A 28,000-nucleotide genomic window follows, 5' to 3' on the forward strand; every position below is an offset into this window, starting at 1 on the left:
GGTTACAGTAAGCTTTAATTCCCTTCAAAAAAAAAACTAAAAAACAAGCTGGTTGGCTGGTTTTAGCTGGTCATAGCTAGGCAGCAGGCTGGTTTTAGAGGGGATTTGGCCACAAGTTAAAAACCAGCCTGGGAGACCAGCTAAAACCAGCTACTTCTAGCTTAAATCAGCTAAGACCAGCCAACCAGCCTAGGCTGGTTTTTAGCAGTTTTTTATTTAGTTTAAAAAAACAATCCCCCGGTTTCACAGTCGAGGTCTAAGCCTAGTCCTATACACTAAAATGTAAATCTAAGTTGTTTCAACTGAAAGAATCTTGCACTGACTGATCTTAAAATATATCATTGCCTTTATTTTTTCTTAAACTGCACACCAGTAATGTTTTTTTTTCTAAGCACATTTATAGAAATCATCTAAATGTGCTAATTGAACTATGGCCTTGTCCTGGTTTAGTCTGGTTTAATTATAAACACACTGGTTTGTAGTGCAAACAGTTTTACCAATTACTGCATTTTATTTTTATCTCATTAGAAAAAGGTGGATTTAGTGCAGATATTCAAAAATAAGATAGTAATCCGTTCTAAACATAGCTTGCATATTTAGACCATATTCGTTTAGAAAAATGTACACTTGTCAGCAAAACAATTGAAGAATGAGCAAAAAAAAAAAACACTAGCCAATAAAATGATGTTTTTATTATTTTATTGACAGTTGCAATGAAAATGTTTCAAGCAGCAATCTTTTCTGTGATTGGTTGACAAAAAAAAAACCACCTGGAGCCTAAGGTCGAAAAATTGCCCAGGTAACAAGAACGTTGTTTATAATAAGAACAAGCTTCATATTTTCAATCTATAAATCCATGTTCTTGTATATCAAAACAGTTTAGAAAGTATCTAAGAGTAAGATCCGAATGAAAAATTCTTCCAAAGCAGCTGGGGACATATTGCTTCAGTGCAGCATATTGCCACATGAATAAAAATAAAATGAATATAGATCACAAAAAAAAAAAAAAAAAAAAAACTAAGGAACTGCCTACAAGTGCATTGCTATTTAAAACTGTGTACACTCTGGGTAAATACTGTTCGGAAATAAAGGGAGAAATGTAATCCCAGAAGATGTTTTTAAGTGTCATTCTAATAAAGGATTCTTTAAAATAATACTGCGAAAAATTCAAATGCCTCAAAAACAAAATTCTCTTCATTTAAAAAAAGCTTAAAATAAGAATAGGATTAAAAACTAAACTAAAAATACAGTTTGATATTTTCTCTTCAGTGAAAAGGCACAAACAGGGAGCAGCCACGAACCTGCAGCAGTGAGAAACTATAACTAAAGGAATTATCAACAGGGAACACACACTCACTCACTCTCTCTCTCTCTCACACACACACACACACACACACACACACACCTTTGCTCTTGAGGGTTGCCATTATTGGCTGAGTGGTTGATGGGGAGCAGATAGCCATGAGTTTTAATCTATACTGTAGATGTTTTATTAGAAAGGCACATAGATACAATGTTATAGCAATCGCTAGGCTATTACACCATCACAACTACACTGATTTGAATTACAGTCTTGGCACACTGACATGTCTCTCTGGAGTGCTTTCGAAAGCTATCCTAACACTGGAATGTTTTTTTTTTATACTTCAATTCCTACTGAAATCCCGATTTCACTGAAATTAAAACCTTTAGTTTGGTTAATCAGCAAACCGTTAATGTTTTCCAATAAAAAAAAGCTACATCTAGGTCAAAACCAAACGCAAAAAAAAAAAAAAAAAAAAAAAAATCTCCCTTATCATAATGCAGTAACCCAAACAAACACTCCTGAATTAAAGGGATTTTTGAACTGTGCAGCATTATTCTATATTTGGCTTTATTTTCTGTTGGAGTGGTGCATTGTGGGTACTGTAGTTCCTCTGCAGGAATGATGCAAAAGGCAGGCTGTAGCTCCCCCTGTTGGCTGACCACGGTACATTTACATGCACTCGAACTCGTCGATTCGCTGTTTGGTGTTTCCAGAGCGGATCTGACGAAGCGTCTTGTATTTATCACGTCCTGCTCGTACATTCTCTGCGTGGATGATATCGTTCTGGGTCTTCTTGGTATCGTCACGAGCATTAGCAAGCTCAGAAGTAAGAGCCTATGGACAAAAGGAGACTTTTCAGTTTTTCTCCTGTTCAAAGTAAATTTACTCTGGTAAAGCCTTTATTATATGTTTAAGGGATAGTTCACCCAAAAAAAGAAAATTCTGTCATTAATTACTCATTGTTATGTCGCTCCAAACCCGTAAGACCTTAGTTCATCTTCAAAGCACAAATTAAGATATTTTAGATAAAATCAAAGACTTCTCTGACCCTCCCTAGACAGCAAGGGTACTAACAACATGGTTTGGAACAACATGAGGATGATTAATTAGTGACAGAATTTTAATTTTTGGGTAAACTATCCCTTTAACCATTAGCTATATCGAAATAATCCAGCTTGGACATTCTGCAATATAACTTATTTTGTGTTCTACACAAGACTGAAAATCAACCCAGTTTGAAATATCATGAGGTTAAATAAAAGATTTAAAAAAAATCCTTTAAATGGTGGTTTTAAATTTTGTGAAGTTCTCTCACCAGCAGATGTTTCTGCACTCGTTCGTTCTTCTCAGCTTCCGTCATGCGCTCCTCCTCACTCCTGTCTTTATAGGCTGCTTCAGAGGTGAGTTCTGCGGAGGCTTCTGCGCTGCTGTCGTCACCCTCCTCATTGTCGTTTTCACCATGCACTGGCTCTGTGACATGGGCTGACATGACTTTGTTCTTCAGCTCCTCTTTAGTCTTCTCCAGGTCTTCCTGCACCTGAGTGGCCTGGAAGAGACACATAGCACTGCATTAACAATCATCACAAAAAATTCACACCATCAGGTTATTATCTAGGTCATATAGAAGTCATCCAAGATGTTTTTCTTCTTTTCTTCAGTTGAAAAGAAATTATAGTTTTTGAGGAAAACATTTCAGGATTTATCTCCATAAAGTGGACTTCAATGGGGGATCAATGGGTTGAAGGTCCAAATTGCGGTTTCAACGCAGCTTCAAAAGGCTCTACACGATTACAGCCATGGAATAAGGGTCTTATCTAATTAAATGATTGATCATTTTATTAAGAAAAAAAAAAAAGGAAAAAAAGAAAATGTATACACTTTTTACCCACAATTTTTTTTTTTGGTAGAAAATGACTGATCATTTCGCTATGTAAGACCCTTATTCCTCTGCTGGGATCATGTAGATCCCATTGAAGCTGCATTGAAACCGCGATTTGTACTTGCAACCCATTGGCTCCCATTGAAGCAAACTATATGGAGAAAAATCCTGGAATGTTTTCCTCAAAAACCTTAATCTCTTTTCGTCTGAAGAAAGAAAAACACGAATGTCTTGGATGACATGAGGTATTAAGGAAATGAGGCTATTTTTATTCTGGAAGAGAACTAGTCCTTGTGCCTGGTGGATTTAAACTTCACAAGCAGAAAATGCAGGCAGAGTTAAGAAGTTTGATCCTGATTTAAATTTCCCTTGAAACATTTCTTTCAAACTGTCCATATGCACACTGTGCATACACTGTAATATGGATTTATTTCAGGTTTATTGATGAACAGAAAAAAAAAAAAAAAATTAACTGTAGCAATGCATTTTCTGTCAATTTTGATACATTTAATGCATTCTTCCTGAATAAATGTATTAATTTATAAAGAAAAAAACTAACCCCAAACTTTTAAATTTTTTTAACCATGTTAAAAATATAATTGAAACAAATTAAGCATATTAAAATATACATGTTCTTAGGTGCATGTAAATAAATAGTTATTTATTTAATTTAATAATTCCTGTATGTATCCCTGGACCACAGCACCTTCTTAAGTAGCATGGGTATATTTATAGCAATAGCCAAAAATACATTGTATGTGTCAAAATTATACACTTTTCTTTTATGCCAAAAATCATTAGGGTAATTAGTAAAGATCATGTTCCATGAAGATATTTTGTAAATTTCTTACTATAAAGATATCAAAACGTATTTTTTGATTAGTAATATGCATTCCTAAGAATTTCTTTTGGACATGTTTAAAAGGTGATTTTCCCAGTATTTTGATTTTTGTTGCACCCTCAGATTCCAGATTTTCAAATTGTTGTACCTCGGCCAAATATTGTCCTATCCTAACATCAATGGAAAGCTTATTTATTCAGCTTTCAGGTGATGTATACATTTAAAAAAAAAAAACCTTATGACTGGTTTTATGGTCCATGGTCACAATGCACCTGCTAACAAGTAACCATGTTTACCTTAGTTTGCCATTCTGATGCTTCCTGCTCCTTCTTCTTTTTGGCATCTTCAAGCAGGGAGATCTTAGAAGTTAACTCTGCCAGTTCAGTTGCCTGTACACACACACACACACACACACACACACACACACACACACACACACACACACTTTCTTAGAATTGCATGGGAACACATGTAATTGTTGGTATCCTGCACTCTGCGGTTAGATGATGTTTGGTTCTTGTGGAAACGTCATAATTGCAGTTTGGTTACCATGGTTACACTGAAAGTGTTATGAAGCTGTCATGGTGACTACAATTGTGCTGCCATGGTGGATGGCAATGTGTATCTTGGTTGTCATGGTAACTGACCAGATGCTCCTGGTTCTTCATCTGGCTCTCAGACTGCTGCAGCAGAGTCGCTTTGGCCTCCTCCGCCAGACGACGCTCCCGTTCCAGGCGTTCCGCCTCCTCATGAGCATGTTTACGCTCCTGGTCCAACTCCAGTGCCCTGCGGGTCTGCTCCTCCAGCTCTGCCCACACAAAATAATGAGTCATTAATGATCATTACTGAATAGAAGAAAAACATAAAGAGTACATTTCACTCCATGCCACCTTGCTGAGCTTTTCTCGTCTGTTCTTCTATGATTTTGAGTCTCTCCATCAGCTCCTCTTTTTCTTTTTCAATCTTCTCCTTCTCCTTTTCAGCCTGTTCTCTCTTCTTGCGTTCATCCTCCAGCATGGCCCTGAAACAAACAGACAGACGTATTAGAAGAACATAACCTTTCTGGCATATGCCCAACACCGAACAATAAACTGATCTAAACAATAATCAAACCAATCGTGAGGTGTAGTTTTGATCACAGTGTGCCTGATAAATGCTTCAAACAATCAAAATAAATATGGTTTCAAAGGAATTGGTTACTGAACAAGTCATAAGTGAACAAATCATTATTTTTCTGTCTTGCTTTACTGGACATACTGAGCAAATACAACCGTCACAATTGATTTTAGGGTCTAAACGAGACCTAAAGGAGTACTGAACGTTCAAAAACTAAAACATACTGTTTGTTAACTAAACGAACAAACAAGAATTTTTGTTCATTCAGTTTATTCTTGAGTCATTCTTGTTCTACAAGATAAATGGGACAGAATGATCCCAGTTTAAACATTTTAATACAAGACAATAAGACTTTGATAGTGACACATAGTTTGAGAATTAATCTGTTCACTTCCAGAACAAAACTTTACAGATAATTTACTCACCCCCTTGTCATCCAAGATGATCATGTCTTTCTTCAGTCATAAAGAAATTGTTTTTGAGGAAAACCTTTCAGGATTTCTCTCCATATAGTGAACTTCTATGTTACCCGCGAGTTTGAACTTCCAAAACGCAGCTTCAAAAGGCACTGAACAATCTAAAGAAGAAGGGTCTTATCTAGCAAAATGATCAGTTATTTTCTAAAAAAAAAATTTACAATTTATATACTTTTTAACCTCAAATGCTCATCTTGTCTAGCTCTGCATGTACTCTGTGTATTCCAGTTCAAGACAGTTAGGGTACGTCGAAAACTCCATCTCATTTTCTCCTCCAAAATCAAAATCCTCCTACATTACTGCAAAAGTACAGACCCAGTGTTTACAAAGTGAATGTGCAAAGAAATTCAAAAGCCCTTTACAAAAAAATTAAAAAAAAAGTAAAACAGCAACGTTTGGAGGAAAAAATAAGATGAGAGTTTTTAGACATACCCTAACTGTCTTAAACCGGAATACACAGAGTACACGCAGAGCCAGAGAAGACGAGCATTTGAGGTTAAAAAGTATATAAATAGTAATCTTTTTAGAAAATAAACAATCGTTTTGTTAGATAAGATCCCTCTTTTCTCGGCTAGGATCATTTAGAGCCCTTTGAAGCTGCATTTAAACTGCATTTTGAAGGCACCATAGAAGTCTACTATATGGGAAGAAAATCTGAAATCTGAAAAAAATCTGAAAATCTGATTTCTTTATGACTGAAGAAAGAAAGACATGAACATCTTGGCTGACAAGGGGGTGAGTAAATTATCTGTACATTTTTGTTCTGGAAGTGAACAACTTTAATGATCACTTATAATAGGCAAAGACCCATTAACTGGTTGCCGCCTATGGCATAATGATTTGTTATACAAAAAAGGTCACTGAATGAATCAGAGGACAAATCTGAACAAATCCTTTTTATAAATAGAAGCAACATATCTGAATCATTTGAATTCATCTGAAATAACACTAATATCAGAGCCTTTGTGTGGCGTTTTTTCCTCTCACCTTTCCATCTTCTTGTGGTTCTTCTCCTCCTTGGCTTGTGCCTTCATCTGCTGGACCTCGATGGTGTCAGGTTTACGGCGTCTCATATAAAGCTCATGGTTCCCCATGCACAGGGCCAGAATCCTCTTATTAATCCGTAAACGCTGGGCATAAAACACAAAGTCCTGTAGGAAAAGAGAAGGAACAGTAAATACATATTTTCAATGATGCCTTAAAATGCTACCTACATAGACTGCTCCCTAAGATTTCGAACACAGCCAAAGAAAGAAGGGGGAGCGAGGGAGGGATCGGGAAATACTGAAGAATGAGGGAAAAAAAGAAAGACACACATTCAGACTCTTTTTGTTTGTGATAAAGTGTTAGAAAGAGAAATGTGCAGCTTCCATGGAAAGTCTTAACTGTGATTTCACCATCCTCAAATCTTAAATCACATCATGAAACATTACACCACTCCAGTGCTTTGCAATAACAGTGTTCTTCTTGTCTACACCCTGTTTGCCAAGAACCTAGACAGAAACTGTGATAAGTCAGACACAAATCTTATTTGACATACCGGGGCTTTTTTATCAATGGGTTTGATGACAAATTTCTTATCGTTGAAAGAAATGTTCCTGATCTCACTCCAGGGGAAACCAATTTTAGGCGTCATCCTGAAAAAAGAAGAGAAGAAATGAGTCAAGGTTTTTTGGCACCAAAATAAAAAATAAAAAAAAACTTTCCATGATTAGGGTACAAGATAGCGCCTGAAACTCTTAAAAGGTTTATTCATTTATTTCTTTTATAAACGCAAGGGTCATTTTTTTTCTATTAATTGTAGTTTTTGATATATGTAACCATGTTGATTTGTGAGATTTTGTCAAAAGCAAATTAAAATTATTTAATTCTTATCAAGAATTAAGAATAAATAAATATTTAACATTTTCATTTTCTAATTCTTTTCAAAAGACGACTCTTTATGTTGTTAAACACATTAATATTGTATTATATTTTTACAGTTTTTATGTATGTATTTTCTGTATTCCTGTGATGACAGTTTAATTTTCAGCAGCCATTACTCCAGTCGTCACGTTATCCTTCAGAAATAATTGTAATATGCTGATTTGGTGCTCAAGAAATATTTATTATTATTGTCTGTGTTGAATATGGTTGTGCTGCTGAAAATCATGATACATTTTTGAGGATTCTTTTATGAATAGAAAGTATTACTGCAGCATTTATTTAAAATCTTTTTTTTTTTTTTTTTTACTATTTAAAGGAGAACTCCGGTGTGATTTTGACCTAAAGTGTATTGAATCATGATACCGAGTGTGAACGTACCTTGCATATCTCATCTCGGTTTGTGTCCTGTAGTCCGAAATCTGGGGTTAGTTAGCCGATGCTCACAACAGGTTGTCAATGAGAGTCAATAGGGCATCGAAGAAGCCATGTAAATAAATCACTGTTTTACGCCATTTACGAGGCACAAAGTAGCTCCACACTTCAGTGGTAGACTTCCAAGGGCCCTGACATTTAAAACGAGACATTGAGAACTCAGAAAAAGCACCGGTAGTTTATTTACTAGACCTGCCGCCGCCATCTTGAATTTAGGCACGATAAATCGAGTGTCGAGCACCAAGGAATTTATCAGGTCATCAACTTATCAGGTTGTAGTTTCCTTGGTGCTCGACACTCGACTTATCGTGACTAAATTCAAGATGGCGGCGACCGGTCTGTTTCTGGTGGAAAATGTCTGTATAAATCTTCTTGTAAATAAACTACCGGTGCTTTTTCTGAGTTCTAAATGTCTCGTTTTAAATGTCAGGGCCATTGGAAGTCTACCAATGAAGTGTGGAGCTACTTTGTGCCTCGTAAATGGCGTAAAACAGTGATTTAATTTACATGGCTTCTCCGATGCCCGATTCACCCTCATTGACAACCTGTTGTGAGCATCGGCTAACTGACCCCAGATTTCGGACTGCAGGACACAAACCGAGATGAGATATGCAAGGTACGTTCACACTCGGTATCATGATTCAATACACTTTAAGTCAATATCACACCGGAGTTCTCCTTTAAGTCTTAAATGTCACTTTTGAGCAGTTTAATGCATCCTTCCTGAATAAAAGTAAGAATTATTTTTAAAAAGATTCTTGCTGGTATTGTATTTTGTTATTATATACTATCAAATATATTTGTGAAACCTTTCAAACCCATTTTTTTGTTTATAAAAATGTTAAATGTATCATGTTTCTTAACGTACTTGTCATTCTGCTCGTAGATGTTGAGTCCAAGGGCATCCACACCCAGCCACAGCTCTGATCCCTTCTTATTCTTGATACTGAAGTAATTCACACCATACATCTCCAGATCCTGAGCTATCTTCAGATACTCCATCATCGAGTCCTCTCTGAAACGCACACACACAGATATACATTATCATTCTGTCTGGTGTGCATGATTGACAAGGTCACTGCAGTCACAGATAAAACTGATAAATCAAAAAAGCAAGGGCGCATTCCATTGGCTGTACCTCAACATGCCCTTGTGCTCCTCATGCCAGACCTGAATTCTTTCCTCCCATTGCTCCTTATTCAGCTTGTGCTGTTCCAGAACTCTGGAAAGAAAAGATTACACACACATGCTCACATTTAGAATATCAAACACATTCTTAACATGTGCTTTGGCTGATACCTTTAAACAAGACACTGTGGCCTTTGCCATTTATTTAATGCATTTTTGCACAGAAATATGGATTTTAAAGAAAGAAATGTCACTAACAAAGATTATCCATGAATAATGAAGCAACTAATAAACAACATTGTCTCTTCCCTTCATTATTGATTTTAGTTATTGCAGCCCTAGTACAAGTAATTTATTATAGACCACTCTTTGCACACACTACCAGTCAAAAGATTTTGAACAGTAAGATTTTTAAAGTTTTTTAAAGAATTCTCTTCTGCTCACCAAACCTGCATTTATTTGATCCAAAATACAGCAAAGCAGTTATATTGTGAAATATTTTTACTATTTAAAATAACGGCACTCTATTTGAATACATTTTAGTAATTTATTCCTGTGATTAAAGTCATGTCACTCGATCCTTCAGAAATCATTGTAATATGCTGATTTGCTATTCAAGAAATTTTTTTATTATTATTAATATTTAAAACAGTAGAGTATTTTTTTTCTTAGATAAATAGAAAGATCCAAAGATCAAATTTACCTTTTGTAACATTATTCATTATATCATTCAAAAGCTTGGAAAAATTATAGAAGTTATTACTTTTATTTAACAAGAATGCTTTCAGTAGATCAAAAATTATGATAAAGACATTTAATGTTACAAAAGGCTTCTATTTTAGATAAATGCTGTTCCTCTGAACTTTCTATTCATCAAAAGATCAATATAATTATGTTTTTGAGCAGCATATCAGAATATTAAAACGATTTCTGAAGGAACATGACTAGATTCAGCTTTAAAAAAAAATCACAGGAATAATTTACATTTTAAAATATATTCAGATAGAAAACAGTTATTTAAATAGTAAAACTATATCAAGTTTACTGTTTTTGCTGTACTTCAGACCAAATAAATGGAAGCTTGGTAAGCAGAAAAGACTTAAAAAAAAAAAAACACATCAAAAATCTAACTGTTCAAACACTTTTGACTGGTAGTGTATTTCAATATGAACTGGTAGTTGTATTTTAAAACAACTAGTACAATATAGTTAGAAGATTAAAGACCAATATTTATATATTTTAACATATATTTATTAGATTTTTTTTATTATTTATAATATCCGTTTATAAGTACTATTATTTTAGGATTGCTTTTTATAATTTACAAAATTCAGTTTGCCATTTAATTTCACACAATTATTTACTTCAACCATAATCTTGTCTATTTTCATTTTTTGAATACTGTACAGTTAATCATACTGTCACTATATAATTGATTTAAGCTTTCTAATTTCATGTTTAGTGATTTTAGAGTAGCATTGCATGCATTACATAAGAAAACAAATCAAAGCACACTTTCTGTCAATCATCTAGTCGCCTGTGGTACTAAATAAAATCTGTGTAAGCACACCTCTGTGGGAGCAGTTTCTCACTGGACAGGTATCCAGGATTGTGAGCATCCTTATTGTAATCAGCATATTTGGCCTGCACTGCGTAAGACGCCAGCAACACTGCAGTCTCCGGGGGGCAATAGATATCATCATTCAGGATCCCCTCTTTCACCTAAAGAACACCAACAATGCAACTGTTTTTTAACGATGAATGCTTTAAAGGTTGTATCAGCGATTTCTAGCCTGAAACATAAAGTGTCAAATTCAGCTGACCTTTCATCACGATCCGCTCGCTGCCTGCCCCATAAATTGTCTGTGAAAAAAACGCGTCTCTCTGGTCAGCCTAGGGTCCGAGATATGCCAAAAAAACAATCGGCACTACCAACCTTTCCACAGATAAACAAACAGTGTTCCAACCAATCAGCGTCAGGGGTTTGGTGTTGTGGACTTTCCTACTGGTGCAGGGATGTGAGGGAGGCGGAGCGAAAGGATGATTGGTTGGAACACTGTTTGTTTATGTGTGGAAAGGTGTTTTTTTTTGGCATATCTCGGACCCTAGGCTGACCAGAGAGACGCGGTTTTTTCACAGACAATTTATGGGGCAAGCAGCGAGCGGATCGTGAAGAAAGGTCAGCTGAAATTGACACTTTATGTTTTAGGCTAGAAATTGCTGATACAACCTTTAATGTTGGCCTGTGAGTAGACTGGCTGGTACAGTTCCTTCACTGACCACCAGACTGTGCAATATCACATTATCACTTTACAAATCCTGCTGTTTAGCTCAATCCACTGCAATTGACATGCATTCTATATGTGACCCTGGACCACAAAACCAGTCTTAAGTCGCTGGGGTATATTTGTAGCAATAGCCAAAAATACATGGTATGGGTCAAAATTATTGATTTTTCTTTTATGTCAAAAATCATTAGGAAATTAAGTAAAGATCATGTTCCATGAAGATTTTTTGTAAAATTCCTACTATAAATATATCAAAATGTAATTTCTGATTAGTAATATGCATTGTTAAGAACTTAATTTGGAGAAATTTAAAGATGATTTTCTCAGTATTTTGATTTTTTTGCACCCTTAGATTCCAGATTTTCAAATAGACGTATCTCGGCCAAATATTGTCCTATCCTAACAAACCATATATCAATAGAAAGCTTATTTATTGAGCTTTCATGTGATGTATACATCTCAGTTTTGTAAAATTTAACCTTATGACTGGTTTTGTGGTCCAGGGTCACATATGAATATATCTAAGTAAATACACACACACAAAACACACACCTGAAGGAAGAAGAGTCTTTGAGTCGCCTCTTGAATCAGCTCCTCGGAAACATCTTCAGGGTAAAACTTTGCTCTGAACTTAAACAGCAACGGACTCTCCTTGCGGACATCTTGAGCCGTAACCTAGAAAATAAAGAAGAAACTAGAATCACTTTCAGTTTGACAAAGTCATTAATTCCAGTTGCCTGTCAACAAACTATCATAACTTTCTTCAGCACAAATTTTCATTGCCTTTCCCTGTTATTTTTTTTTTAATTAATGACAGTTTTTCAAGGCTTAAAAGCTGACACTTGCAGGTTTTACTAGAAAGTGCTAATCAGCAAAATCTTTACTGACGAAAGCGTTCGTTGACAGGTCTTTCTTTATTTTGTCAATGATAGCGAAGAAATGATTAAAAAAAAGCTGGCATGCTGGAAATTAAACAATTAAAACTTAATTAAATTTGAACTAAAATATGCTGTTGTGAATACACTGTTGCCATAGCAATGCCTCACACATAATGCAATATCCCGAGTAGTCTTCAAAACACTGAAAATTAACAACTTTTTCTAAAGGTTGAAGATTTCACAATGCATTATCTTCTGAGGAAGTATCCAATACATATTTTAGGAGCTAATGTAACCACCAAGGGCACATGGTGACATGAAATTTGTTCATGTTTGATACACTACCAGTCAAAATATTTTTATGTTTAAAGTCTCTTCTGCTCACCAAAGCATGAATTTATTTGATCCAAAGTACAGAAAAAACAGTAACATTTTGAAGCATTTTTACCATTTTAAAATAACGTTTTTTTATTTAAATATATATTTTAAAATGTAATTTATTCATGTGATCAAAGCTAAATTTTTAGCAGCATTACATTCTTGAGTAATGATCCTTCAGAAATCAATCAATCTAATATGCTGATTTGCTGTTCAAGAAACATTTTTTATCATTACTATTACCAATATTTAGAACAGTTGAGTACATTTCTTACAGGATTCTTTGATGAATAGAAAGATTTTTGTTTTAACAACATAACTTTTTTTGAACAGCAAACCAGAATATTAGAATGATTTCGAACGGATCATGTGACTGGAGTAATGATGCTAAAAATCCAGCTTGAAATCAGAGGGAAAAAAATACATTTTAAAATACATTCAGTTAGAAAACAGCTATTTTAAATAGTAAAAATATTTCAAAATTTTACTGTTTTTTTGTGTACCTTGGTTAAAAAAAAAAATGCAGTCTTGGTGAGCAAAAGAGACTTCTTTAAAAAACATTAAAAACCTTACTGTTCAAAAACTTTTGACTTGGTAGTGTAACTTAAAATCAGTAAATGGTTAAACATTTTTCAAAAATCTTGGAAAGTTTGACCTGTTTTTATAATTTTGCACATTATAATCATAAGTTAAATGTTTTTGTTTACTAAAATGATATATGTTTATAAAATCTGAATGAATGAACTTCATGACATGATGAAATAATGACATTTTGAAAAAAAAAAAAACACATGACAACTAAATTAATTGCTGTATAAAAATGAAGCCTGGTGCTAATAGGACACTAAAAAGCAGCTATATGCATTTACACACACCTTCTTGTTGAGTTTAAGCCAGGTGGTAAAGCCTTTGGTATCCTGGTACTGCAGTCCAAAAAACCACACCTCTCTTAACCCAATGGTTTTCACCACCTATAAAAACAGACACATATTTAAAAAACAGGTATATTTAATAAAATAGCATTTAGCAAACCCATAGTACTTGCTTTCTGTAATATAGGGATCTAAAAAGGAGACCCAAATTCAAATTCCTCTTCACGGACATGGATAAAGTGGAATTACAGCTGGGGCTGGACCATATATTTAATATTCACAATACAGTTGTGCTAATTTAATAGTAACTTTTAATAAAAAAAAAATCATTGGACTAGTTTCACAATTCCTTCAGTAAAAAACGGCAGCTAGCAGCGCCTCTAAGAGGTCAAATGTTCAGAGTTTTAATCACTGCCGTATGTATTTAGCTTTAAAGCAGGGGTGGAACGCTCAAGAGATGCTATGAATGTAACTACATACACAGAGAAGACACTCGTTATTCTCGGTCAGGAGGGTGTGTGAGACAGAGAGCAATGGAAAATGTGAGGTATTAGTCAAATGCTGGCTCACAACTGGACCAGTCAGACCTACTGTGTCTGAAAATCATGCAAGTTAAAGAGACAGAGAAAGAGAGTGGTGAGCAAATGTGGAGACAGAGAAAATAATGGGGAGGAGGCAGCTGTGTTTATATATGATTTGTAAACACAAAAAGGTGTGACGCTTCTGTCGGCCTCTTTTGATTATAACACCAACTGTCTGCCCTGCTGGATGCTTAGGATATGGGTTTTAGGACAATTAACAGGAAGTTGGATATACTCTGCCAGGACACACATTCACTTACATTCAACAGAGATTATAGATTTTTTAAAAGTACCAGTAATTCAGTAATTAGATGATATTGCAGTAAAATGTCTTTTTACAGTATCGGTATTACCAAGTGCAAAAACAATTTTATATAAAAGCTGTCTGGTTGCAGCTTTCGAACACTCAAATTCATCCCATCTCGGTGATATATATTTAGAAACACTACTGCTCAAAATTTGGGGTCAGTAATATTTTGATGCTCACCAAAGATGCATTTATTTAATAATAGCACAGTAAAAACCATAATATTTTAAAATATGAATACAATGTAAAATAACTGTTTTCTATTTTAATATATTTTAAAATGTAATTTATTCCTGTGATGGTAAAGCTGATTTTTTTAGTAGTCATTACTGCAGTCTTTCAGGTAACATGATCATTCAGAAATCAATCTAATATTCTAATTTGGTGTTCAAGAAATATTTATTATAATGATCGAATGTTATTAAAATAGTTTTTTTTCCAGGATTTTTTTTATTTAATAGAACAGCATTTATTTGAAACCTTTTGTAATATTATAAATGTCTTTCAGTTCTGATTAATTTAATTGCATAATAAAAGAAATCACTCCATTAAAAACGTAGGGTGGTGGCATACTGTTGTTCTTAAGAGAATGTAAAACAGTTGATCAGATATCAAATATTGAATATGTGTACATGCATCTTAATTCTGACTGTTAAATTGTCCAGATTAAATACTTGGCCGAATATTAAAATCTCATGAACTAAAAAAATATTACTGAGACTTACTTGAAGGCCATCATTGTAATTTAATCACATTTAATTTATTATTTTTTAACATTTAATTAAAGTGTAATATTCAGTAGTATATTAATTTTTTGCTGAAAGTATGGTACAATTTCAGTAGTACTGGTATTGACGACAACAGAAGACCTTCTAAACCCAAACCCTCGGCTCAAACTGAAGAATAAATCCTGCTGAAAAAAAAAATAATGGAACTCCACAACCTACACTACTGCCAGAAGAATGAATGCTCTTGTATGTGTGTGTGTGTGTGTGAGAGAGAGAGAAAGAAAGTGTGTGTCTGTGTGTGTATGAGAAATTAAAGGTTGCTCAGGAACAAAGCTCTCTATTATCAAGTTTACGAAAGAGTGACTTCATAGATGTGATGTACAGAGTGACTAAGAGTGAGGAAGAGGGGACTGTACAGAATTACAGCTTGAGGAAGAAGCAGAGTCAGAAAGAGGAAGGGTGGAGGAATGGAGAATTCCCTCACAAGAAGGATTTCCAGTTCTTGGTCTAAACACACAGACACAGCTTTTCTGACACGGTCTTAAGTTTCCACTGCAAGACAATATATCTGCTTACACTGACTGAATGTGAAATATTTACAGCCAATCAGACGACATTTAAAAGGATAGTCGACCCAAAAAAAAAAAAAAAAAAAAATCTGTCATTAATTACTCACCCTCATGTCGTTCCAAACATGTAAGGCCTTCTTCAAAAGACAAATTAAAAATATCTTAATTTGTTTATTTTAAAGATGAGCGAATGTCTTACAGGTTTGGAACGACATGAGGGCGAGTGATTAATGACAGAAATTTTATTTTCAGGTGAACTATCCTTTTAATGTAGATTTATGAGGCAGGATGTTGAATCATCAAGATCCCAATGTGGGTGGTGCAATCAAAAGAAAAGTTCTTAAGTTCTTAAATTCTAAAATAAATAAATAAATCAGCAACAAGTTCACACAAACCTGGTCAAATAACTGTTTTCCTGTGGTGCTGGGTTGGATGGCAAACTCCAGCTCGGCATCCATCGTAGTCACACGAACACTGATCTAAAAAAAAAAAAAAGGGAGAAAAAAAAATGTGAATGAATGTAGAATGAAAGACACACTAAAGGGCCAACAGACAGCCAGTATTGTTCTAGTTTGGGAGGTAGTTTTTTTTTTAGGAATTTAAATGCAATTTAGTCTGCAAGGATCCATTAAAATGGATCAAAAGTAACAAAGACATGTATAATCTATCTTATAAAAGATTTCAGTTTTCAATGGTTTTAACTTTCTTTAAAAATAGCTTTTTAACTTTCTTTTCATTAAAGAGAAAATATTAAGCAGCACATCTGTTTTTAACTGCGATTACAAGAAATGTTGCATAAGCACCAAATCAGAATATTAAAATGATTTCTAAAGGATCATGTGACAATGAAAACACATTCAGTATTTTTTAGCATCACAGGAATAAACGGCTTTTTTAAATTGTAATATTTCACAAAATCACTGTTTTTCCTGTATTTTTTGGTCAAATAAATGTGGCCTTGGTGAACATTAAGGGACTTCCTTCTAAAACATTAGGAAATCTTACAAAAGCCCCAAACTTTTATTTATCAGCAGTGTATGTATAATACAAAAAAAACATTCAATACACTCAAACAAACCTCAAGTTGATTTACCAGAAATTCAGAATCAGAATCTTATTTAACATGCAAGCATGAGCAATGAAAATAATGAAATCTAATTTGTGATGGACAGCTTAAATTATCTATAAAACGCCTGGACCCTTATCAAAGAGCACTGTAAGAGAGGGATTGTGTGTGTTTAGATAAGTGTGAGTGTGTTTATGTGTGTGTGTTTAAATCTGCACCAAAGCTTGGCTTGCTATTTTAACATGATTGATTGCACTCTGGAACTCTGGATAAGATAAAAACAATGAAAGGAAACAGCAAGAGGAACAAATGGAAAAAGATATCCCCCTCTCTTCTTTCTCTTTCTCTCTCACCCCATCCCCACCTCCACCCCACAGGATGCAGATAACCACGCCTCCAGTAACCATGGAGACACATTAAGCAATGTGCCTCACTTCCTCTCACTATACAATTTCACCCAATCAGAGCGCACCTCCTGTTAATAACGGATCATTCAGAGGAATTATTCTCAGCACAGCGCAGCTTCTGACTAATTCACAATTACAAAGCCAATCGTTATTCATTTTATGTCATTCGTTCAAAAAAGAACCATTGTTCTGTGAAAATGTCAATGAAACATGGACACTTCTTCTTGACATGGTCCATATAAAGCTCTTCTACTTGACTAAAGTCTTTTAGCCAGCTTTGACTGTGTGCCAGAGATAAATAGCTCAATTTAGGCACACACACCTCCAGCTCAGCTGTACCCATAATGCCCTGCTTTATCTAGCAGCTGTCTGCGAGGCAGACCAGTGTCCATGTGCAGAGACTCTTAAGAGCTCAACATACCATTTGCACATTAATGAAGCAGAACGACATTGTTTCTGACAAAGAGAAGCACAAATGAGATTTGATCGTTAATATTCATGAGGGCCATAATGAGGGGGGTGGGGGATTTACGGCAATAAAAAAAACAGAAGGAAGAAATATTTTTAAATATGCACACATTCAGTCTTAATTGTACGCCTAATTCAATTATGAATTAGTCTACACTTCAAATTCAAAACTGGGGAAACTGCAAAAAAAGTTTGCATCAGTGGATATTAACCAAGATTTATGTTGTAAAATAGTTAATATATTAAAGGGGACATCAGAAAATCTTTTTCTGTGTCTATGTGCTACAATCGGATCCCTGGTCCATGTACCAAGCCAGAAAATGTGAAAAAGGACAGTCCAGTAACTATTTTGGTGCAACTTTTTCTGCAACCTTGTGAAAAAAACGAGCTGCTCAGAATTTGCTCTCCCTGTTATTATGATATTAGTGTACCACTTCTAACGGCATTGCAAAAGTTTAAGCAAAGCATGCTAACTGTTCTGTCATTGGCTGCACAGACAAGCACAGAACACTATTTAGTCCCCGCCTCAGAGGAAACAAGAGAGCATCACATTTATTGATTTATTTACTGTATATTATGCTGCTGCCACACAGATCTAATATAAACGATTTCTTTCCCAGCTGTTTACCTTCACAGACATAACCACCTGTTTTTGTAACTTACATGTGTTTTTAACATAAACTTGTGTGTATTTGACAGTTTGAGCGCAATAAGACATGAAAGAGAACTTAGTTCAGCACTCGCATTCCTTGTGACAGCTGCTTTCTGTGTGCGTGCTTTGGATGTGTGCACTCAGAAACCTGTATTTTAAGCTGAAACTTTCAACACATTCTGGGAAAGCCTGAGACTTAGGCACAATAGGTCCCCATTTGCGGCTTTTATAAATAGTCAAGTCGCTTTTTTGATTTGATGGACTTTCCTTTATATCCACACACTCCATCATTTCTAAATACTTGAAGCCATATTTCTACACAGGATTTTCTCATACCCACACACTAGCTGTTATTAAATGAGGTCTTGTGCTTCTGAACAGTATGACAGACCATTAGAAATTCAGCACAAAAAGTGATATGTAGATTGTGAAACAAACGTATGTTGTGAAATGGCTGGATTTTGAAACAGTGTTTGAAACCCAGGTGTTTTACGTGTGTTGGTGGTAACTATCAAGCACTCTAGGAATGAATTTAATACAAGGTGATTCATTTGATTTTAGCCTTTGTGTGTGTGTGTGTGTGTGTGTGTGTGTGTGTGTGTGTGTGTGTGTGTGTGTGTGTGTGTGTGAGAGAGAGAGAGAGAGAGAAAATTCTAGCTCTGCTGTTTCACAGGCTTACATCAGCCAGTTGGAACAGAAAGGGAACAAGCAGAACTTTCCCAACGACTGTACGACTTTTCGGCTCTTTCCTCTTTCACTCCTTTCTGGGTCTGGGAGAGTTCATTTAATGTACACAAACTCTAACATAGAATCTCTCACTCTATCTCGCTCTTTCTCACTGTCAGTAATGACATGTTTATGTGTGTGTGTGTGTGTGTGTGTCAGTAAGTATGGAACAGTATACTGGTCGGTTAATGGACCCTCTCAATCCAGAGGTGGATTCACAGTGTAAAAATAGCTCATGTCTTCATGAAACAGGAACTAAGAATGCGTAGTTCAGCCTGGTCAGGGTGTGTGTGTGATGGGTGTGGTCTTCACAGTGGACCCGCCAGAAGTTCTCTGCCGCTATTCTTAGAACAATCACCCTGCCTTTACTCAGACTCCCTCTCTCGCACACACACACAGAGAGAACAATGATACTCACACTATTACATACCGAACCGGTAAAGAATAGGCTAAACATAGTATTTGCACTTAAACACCATCTGAATAAAATGAACATATTAGCAAGATAATCCAAGGTAGTTGATATGAGAGAAAAGTAGATTCCATAGCTGAATTGACTCGATGTTGGCAATAGGGCTGGGTATCGAGTTCGATACTTTTTAAGCACCGACCGAATTGTCTCGATACTATCGAGTATCGAAAAAAACATTTTCGTTCGGTATTTTGACTAAATATTGTTCTGTGCTTCTCTGTGCAACCAATGACAAAATGACAGCACCGTGGGTGGAAACGTGCAGATTAAGGGGCGGTAATATTATAATAAGATCCCTTTCCTACGTCACAGGGGGAGCGAAATCTGAGTGGCTCGTTTTTTCACATGCTTTCAGAGAAAGGCTTACCAAAACAATACTAATGGGTTGTCCTTTTTCACATTTTCTGGGTTGGTAGATGCACCAGCGACTCGATTATAGCACTTAAACACGGAAAAAGTCATATTTTCATGATATGTCCCCTTTAAATCCAGACCTTCTCCTTTTAAATAATCATGTTCAAGCAGGATTCCTTGTGAAAAGCAGATTACCCATGATTCATGACCCCAACAGGTAAATCACAATGTGATTTATATGCATACTATGCATATTTTGCAACATAGAATATAGTATTTCTATGCATAATCACCATCTTTAAAACAATTTATCCATTGTTTTCATTTTAGCTATGCAATTCACGGTGTTTTGGGGATTGCAGTTCTTTCTAGTTCGCTTCAGTTCGCAGTCTTGGATTTTTGGCTTCTAGTCCAAATTTCAAATACTTCCTTGCTTCAAATCCAACTTTTTAATGTTGTGCTTCATCTCACAGCTGGCTGGTTTGGTTCATGGCTTCTAGCTGTTCAACAAAGAGTTTAAGTCCTTATGAGAAAAACGCTTTCAGAACAAAGGCCCGCTAAAAACGTGGGTGGAAACGGTTGTACTTTATTGAGCAGTGCAATTTCTGTGACACACAGAGTTGTGCTATTACTAATGTGGAGACTTTTAAAATGTCAGGCTTCAATTCACTTAGGATTCTGCCTAAGAAGGTAGCAGCCTATGCAGTAGACAGCAAGGCCTGCTCAGTCGGGTTTGGATCGGTAAATGTGTGAAGTTAGTTTGGCATAGGCTGCAGCAAAAATGCTAATCGTGAGCTACAACAGAGCCAAGATTTGGCAAACAATGCCTCGTATTTCTCAAACACACCAAAATCAATTAACAAGCCCACACAAACACATTACAAAAAAACAGTTGAAACTAGAACAAGCTGTGAAAACTAATTACTTAAATGAAAAGGCTAATTAGAGCAAATATTTGGACTAAATGGCACAAATTCTAAAATCCAGTATAGTGTAGAGAACACAAACAGAACACAAAATTCAGTGTTTTTATCCCATTCACACACACACACACACACAGAGCCTGTAGGCCTGGAAAATGCATTCAAACAGGGACAAAATGGCTGCCGTTTCTATCAGGGAGACAAGGGAGATAAAAAGCTAACAACCGCTTTATATTTGTGTGTTTATTCTATCGTTCCCCTCAGCTAGCGCACACCACAAACTAACTTTGGTGGTGGAAGGCAACCTCTTTTCATCTCACCCCTCCCCCTACTTCAGTTGCCGATCAGGATAATGACTCTACAAAACTTCCTCCAAAAAAATGATTGAGACTGCAGAATCAGAGTGCATTGTGGCCAATCCTCATCTGACCTTGTATACATTTAATGCACATTTGCCCACACATTTGTCTGTGTCTAAAATGGAAAAGCCATCAATGAAGACATCAATAACATGCTGTCGATAATTAGCTTAGCGGTCTTTTTTTCCCCAGTTGTTCAATGCAACAGAAGAAAACTAGCAAATTGTCATTTCTCCACTACAAGGTTGGAAAAAACTAAATGTAGTTTGAAAACAATTATACAGACCTTTCATTGTTAGAGCTTGTCACAAAACATAAAACCGCATAAATCATCATATACAGATACAAAAAAAAAAAAAAAAAGAACTGTTCATAATGCAGAGAAGTATTTACATGAATTACTTCACCAGCATCTTGTTACTGCAAGATCAAAACTCCCTCTTCATTTACATGAACTATTATCAGTAACTTCCAATGCTAAAACACAACAAAAACACATGTAGACGCAGGTCCACGGTAACTAAATTAAATGTAAATTTAAGTGAATATGAATATAAAGTCGAAACGTGGCTGTTTTAACAATGAGCTATCTCACAAAACATATTTAAATAAGACACTCCAGTTGATTAAATAATCAAGGCCCTTAACGCTACACCAGAGGCTTCTGTCAGTAAATGAATACAGCTCATTTACTCTAAAGTGGAAGTTCTTTAAAAACAAAAAGCAGAAAAAAAATGACACCAGTATTATGCATTTACATATTAATAGTCCAAGTACAAAACATCTTGCTAAAAGCTATAAAGTTTTTCACATGACTGTCCAAAACCACTTGCAAATGTACCCACCTATTTTAGTTCACAATCTATTGCTTTACACATACCCACACACTCCGTTCGACTCACATGAGGCTTGAAGTGAGATGCCGTTCAATGCTGTAGTTTTCCTCCATCGAAATGTGAACTGTTCAACAAACTCTAAAACTTTCTCCTCAAACCCCCCGGAGCTTTACCTTATTAAAGATCATTAATCTGACTCTGTGTGCGCGTGTGTGTGTGTGTGTGTAGTTAATCCATTCACTTTGCACATACCAGAGACCTCCAACCCCCTTCTAACTTCACGGTAAAGGTAAGCAGGTCAAGAAATAATATTTAAACAGTATATTAAACAGCAGGCAAACTGGACACTTTGGACCTACATAGCTTTAAATCAGTTACAGCACTTATGGTCTGGACATTACACTCAGTTTTAGTGTGTACTGAATCAAATCTGTGTACTTTTGTTGACAGAATTAAACCTGAACTTTAAATCTAGGGTTACAAAGAGACTATAGCTGAATATGGTCCAGAAAATGCAAAAGCATGCACTAAAAGATGTGAATTGTAAATGCGCTACCATTTAAAGTTTTGGGCTCAATAAGTGTTTTTTTCTTCTTGAAGGAAATTAACACTAATATTCATGGGGATGCATTAAATTTTATCAAAAGTAGGGCTTGATTCCTTGATTCAATTTGAGTAATCGATTTTTAAAAAATCCTCAATTGCATTTTGCCCATGTCGAGTAACCAGCAAAATACTGGAAGTAGTGCATTTCACGGACGGGAATTCATAAAACGCATTTTTAGACCAAGTATGCGTGATATATTAAACCCATTTAAAAATCATAAAGCATATTACCATTGTAAATTTACAAACACTACGATTCAATTAAATAAATATGTGATGCGGTTTAATACATGCATGTTTGTTAGATATATTCGTCTCAGAGCAGCTCAATTCACAGTAAATGCTGCTCCACACAAACAGTTACATGTGTGGAGCATCTCAAACTCCATCTCTGCATATTCTTAAGAGTTTGGGTTTGGTAACGCAAAGTGCTGCATTTCAACAGATTTGTAAGATGAATCATTTATAAACCTACTCAAACACAAGAGAACACATCAATATCTTTCTTAATATTCTAACTGTTTATCTCAATTTCAAAATAAGTTTAAAGCCTCGCTCTGAGTTTACACGTCCACATATTTAAGAAATTGCAATGACTGTAGAATTTCTTCATAAAGAAATAGCCAAATTTTTAAGATTAATTGGACATTTAGATTAAATGTTTAGTCAATATTAAACAAGGATCAGATTGTGCTGTAAAGTGTAAAAACGCACCCTCTGCTGTCATTTGTTATAATACATAATGTACGTTAGCTTTGTTGTTTATAATACATTATGCATTTTAACAGTTTTGTTCAATAAAACCATGGTTACTTGCTTTTGATACTTTATTTGAACTAATTATTTTTGCCTCATTGCTATATGTATTTTAAGGATTTTTTTGCGCTTAGGCCTATTTTTATTACTACAAGAAATAATTATAATTATCCGATTACTCGATTAATCGTCAGAATAATACTCAATTACCAAAACAATTGTTAGTGACAGCTCCAATCAAAAGTAAAAGCAAATACATTTCTAGTGTTACAAAAGATTTCATAAATACTGTTCTTTTGAACTTCCTATTCATCACAGAATCCTAAAATAATGCATCACAGTTTCCACAAAAATAACAGCTGTTTTCAACTTGTTTCGCACGCATCAAATCAGTAATGATGCTGAAAATTCAGCTTCGCAGCCACAATTACATTATATATTACTAAATTGTAATAATATATAATATAGTGGAAAACACTGAAATGTTGACAATTGCATCAACCCCAAACTTTAAGAGTAGTGTTTACAGACTTCTTGAAACAGATCTGGCTATAAATGTACAAAAAAAAAAAACTGTAAAATTTTGCACATATGTTATAGTGTTAAGTTGACTCTTAAAAGTACCTTCTCGCCTGCACACTCCCTCTGACCTGAACCTACAGAGGTCACAAAACTCCCACAAGTACACTGAGAGAAACTGATGACTAGAGATAAATACATGTGTGAGTGCATGTGAATGAGGAAACAGAGAGAGAGGAGTGTGTTGATTATAAAAGAGGCCATTTTAGTACATTAGCTGTGATACACAGCTGTATTCTGGGCAACAGAAATCTGCAGAGGAAAAGGGGCCCATACTCACTACACAAAGCTGTGTGTGTGAGAGAGTGTATGTGCACGGACGCCGCAATTCTGTGAAACTCCAAATAAGGTACTGAGCGGCAGCGTCAAGCCTAGCTGGCCCCGAACAGGAAACGTTCAAACAGGAAGTGATGTAAGCACAGTGTAAGCACAGAAACCTTGAGTCATTTTCGGAAAGAGACTCTTGGACTTGCAGGAGTCTACAATAACGGACGAAAAAAGTTTCTGACTCATTTTACAGTCCAGTGTGATTCCATAAGCAGATCCAAATTTAAATCTGTCCAATGTCCCCACTGACAATAGATGACCCATCTACTTATCCTGGACTGATTTCTATTATCATGAAAATCCATCTATTCTGGAAAAAAGTAATCTAGTGTGCAACAATCAGCCACACAAGCACACCGACACTCTTCGTTGTAGTGTCATGTACCTAATCTCTTCTATCCGCCCAAACGCCTCTGATATTACATCCGGTTGACATCTACATTCAACTGTTCTTGACCTGAGCTTCTCTTCACTCAGAACATTAGAGTAAACTAACTAAAAACTACACGTAAGCTATTGTGCAAGGATGTGATTGAGCTATTTTAAGAAATAAAAATGAATTGGAGCTTAACCACATCAACATTATATACATTTTTATAGTATATAATGTATACAATGTTTCACAGATCAAGAGTTTGTGTGTCAAATCTTTAATTCACACATTTTCATGTGCTTCACTTCTGATCTGTTGACAGATATACATGTTTTTAATGACTAATTGTGACCCTGGACCACAAAACTAGTCTTAAGTAGTATGGGTATATTTGTAGCAATAGGCAAAAAAACATTGTATGGGTCAACATTATACATTTTTCTTTTATGCCAAAAAACATTAGGATATTAAGTAAAGATCATGTTCCATGAAGAAAAATATAATTATATCCTACTGTAAATATATCAAAACGTAATATGCATTGCTAAGAACTTCATGTAAACAACTTTAAAGGCGATTTTCTCAATATTTAGATTTTTTTGCACCCTCAGATTCCAGATTATCAAATAGTTGTATCTCAGCCAAATATTATCCCATCCTAACAAACCATACATCAATAGAAAGCTTATTCATTCGTATTTATTAAATCTGAATTTCTAAATTTAGCCTGTTTATAAAGACTAGTCATTTGGGTATGTACATGGTACTTTTTAAAGAACAATATGGTACAAGCCCAGAGATCATAGCACGTGCCTATGGTACTTTTTGTGCTAGTGGTTCTTTTGAATACTTTCAATATATGACTCATTCAATACTAAGGCATTTCACAGAGGAAATAATTGCTTAAACTAAAAACTTAAACTACTTGTGAGAAAGTGACATGTCCTTTCAACCTACCGTTGTTCTGTGGTCTTAAATATAATCTTTACCTAAACAATGATTCATTAATTATGAGGTGTAACCAAATAATAAGGGACTCCAGCCAAAAACAGGCCATTTTCGGCTGTATTTGGGTGAGTACCACGCCTTGGCATGGAAAATAGTCCAAGACTGCGGCATGAGCTTGTCTGACCCTCCCTAGTGACAGGCGAGCTCCAAAAATGCTAGAACAGACGCTTCTGACACGCCTCGTATTTCTAATCCGGAACCACTTATCAAAAGCAGATCGAAAACGCGCCATTATGCTGCTGGACAGAGGCTTGAATGAACTGAACACGTGAATCGCTTTAAATGAACCTTTTAAGTGAACAAATAGTTCTCATTCACTTTCTTTTTTTCCATTTTTAACAAAGCTGACAAAAGTCAGTCAAACGTCAATGAAATTACAAGTTACCTCACACATTAATTTAAAAATAATTTGTTCACAAGCCTGTACTTTTTTTAACTGAATGAATACGCCCCATTACTGAACTTAGTTGCTTCCAGTTTGAATGAAGAATCTTATTTGTTAACTCATCATAAGAGTCATTCATAAAAAGGAGTAGCCATGCTAAATTATCAAATGATTAAAATTAAAAACGACTGATAAATATGCAGTTGAAACATACATAGATTTAATTGAAAAACTGACTTTTTTTAGTTATCATTTGTGAGGGTAAATATTTAAACATTCTTTCCTGAATCTTTTAGTTATGGAAGCCCATTTCCGCCACATTTTTTTTTTTTTTTAAAGTCACAATTATGACATACTTAAATTGTAATCACGAGGGGAAAAAAAGGCAGAATTTATGATTTACTAAATAAAATTATGACTTTAAAAGTCATAACTATGAGATAAAAAGTCAAAATTATGATTTAAGTCATAATTAAGAGATAAAATGACTTAAAAAGTTGGCATTATGGGAAAAAAAATCTAAATTATAACTTAAAAGGACGAAAAATTACAAAATTATGCAATATAGTCGAAGTTATGACTTTAAAAGTTGTAATTATGAGGGAAAGTCAAAATTGTGACTTTTTGGCTCAGTATCGACTTTAACTTTAATAATTACGACTTTTAAAGTGGACTTTCATATTTAGTAGATTTCTTTTAATAAAAGATGATACAACTAGTGTTTCTATGGAATCGGTTGAGTTATGATTCAATTACTCACTCCTAACACAAAAAGTCGTTCTTGTTGCCACCTACTGGCGTACAGATGTCACTGAAAGTGAAAGAGTCTTTTGTGAACGCAATCAAAAGATTCGACTCACTTGGAATCAAAATCCTCACCACAAGGTCTGTTCACGGAAACTTTGTTAGAAAGCCAATCAGATTTGGGGAGGGAGGAGAGAGGGGGGTTACAGGTTGTCACCGAGTAACGGTTCAGCCCCTATACAACACAAAACGCCACTGCCAGAAAGAAGTCTTTTGGTAAAAAAGGTTTAGGAAGTTTATAGGTCTAGACAATTGCTTATAAAATACAGCATACAGCGAAAGTATGAGTAAATGGAAATAAGTAGATAACCTAATAGAGTAGAGAACTCGTCCTTTTAATTTGCAATGTAACAAGTTATTCTTTAGCGCGTTCGGGTGGAATGAACGACCGTCATTGTCCGAATAATTAATTCTTGCCAAAAATAGTGCATTGCGCATGGCCTACTGTTCACCCGCGGGAACTGGCTGGCAAAAATGCCAACAAGAGAAAGACCATCCTCGCCCCTTTCGAGCGCCTACGCGTCGCTACTGTCTCCTGTTTCACCAAAAATGCGCAGCTTTTAACAGCACAGTGAAATCTCTGCCCATTTTTGTTTGATAGAGTACAAACTCAAGCCTACGGCATCCGTTTCTCAAGCGTACTCACCGTTTTCGGCATTTTGTCTCTTCTCTCGCGGATGTGTCACAAACTGAGCTGATACAATGAAGTCAAGTCAACAGAAAGCCAAACTTTTTCCCATCGGCCGACGTCCACGCGTAAGAGTGAGCAACCGCCACCGCCCGTGTGGAAAAGCTTCTCCTCAAATCTCTTCCAGATCCCGAAGACAAAGTTTCACTTTTCGCTGCGTCTTTGTCGCTCAGAGAAGTACTGGTGGTCCTGAGAGTCGTTTCCTGCTAACGGAACTGAGTTTTGAAAACCACACCCAGCCCAGCCGATGCAGGCACACCAAAGCGCGTTTAACTAAACTCCGCCCGGATTCTCACAGGCCCCGTTATACGCTGCTGCTGCTGCTACTGCTACTGCTTTGTGTGCCACAGACGCCGGGGCTCGAACGCGCGCGTTCTGGGAATGCGAGGTGGGGGTATCCCACACAATTCCAACAGTGACGTAATTTTCCCCAGAAATTCCAAGCTCGTCTTGGCTTCCTCTATTGAATGGCAGAGTTTGGTACGGGAAATGAGTTTCACTTGAGG

At 35.7% G+C, this 28,000-nt stretch overlaps 1 protein-coding gene across 1 annotated transcript; it reads right to left on the reverse strand.

Moving 5' to 3' along the window:
• Positions 1 to 682: 682 nt before the first annotated feature.
• msna (moesin a) lies at positions 683 to 27,806 on the reverse strand. The gene is made up of 14 exons (XM_073839600.1): positions 27,453 to 27,806; positions 16,101 to 16,184; positions 13,524 to 13,619; positions 11,945 to 12,067; positions 10,675 to 10,826; positions 9,115 to 9,198; positions 8,845 to 8,991; positions 7,159 to 7,255; positions 6,606 to 6,769; positions 4,917 to 5,047; positions 4,674 to 4,834; positions 4,323 to 4,415; positions 2,622 to 2,852; positions 683 to 2,140 (listed from the first exon to the last, which is right to left on the reverse strand). The coding sequence occupies exons 1-14, from the start codon at positions 27,462 to 27,464 to the stop codon at positions 1,976 to 1,978; spliced, it is 1,740 nt and encodes a 579-aa protein (XP_073695701.1). The 5' UTR covers positions 27,465 to 27,806; the 3' UTR covers positions 683 to 1,975.
• Positions 27,807 to 28,000: the final 194 nt, after the last annotated feature.

This window comes from Garra rufa, chromosome 5 (genome assembly GCF_049309525.1).
Source record: "Garra rufa chromosome 5, GarRuf1.0, whole genome shotgun sequence".
Classification (NCBI taxonomy): domain Eukaryota; kingdom Metazoa; phylum Chordata; class Actinopteri; order Cypriniformes; family Cyprinidae; genus Garra; species Garra rufa.

Excerpts from the sequence above, each read along its gene's own strand:
- msna (XM_073839600.1), bottom strand. Across the intron at positions 12,068-13,523 it reads GGCTTAAACTCAACAAGAAG|GTTACGGCTCAAGATGTCCG; the intron begins GTGTGTGTAAAT and ends TTTATTTTCTAG. Across the intron at positions 2,853-4,322 it reads CATCAGAATGGCAAACTAAG|GCCACTCAGGTGCAGGAAGA; the intron begins GTAAACATGGTT and ends TGTCTCTTCCAG.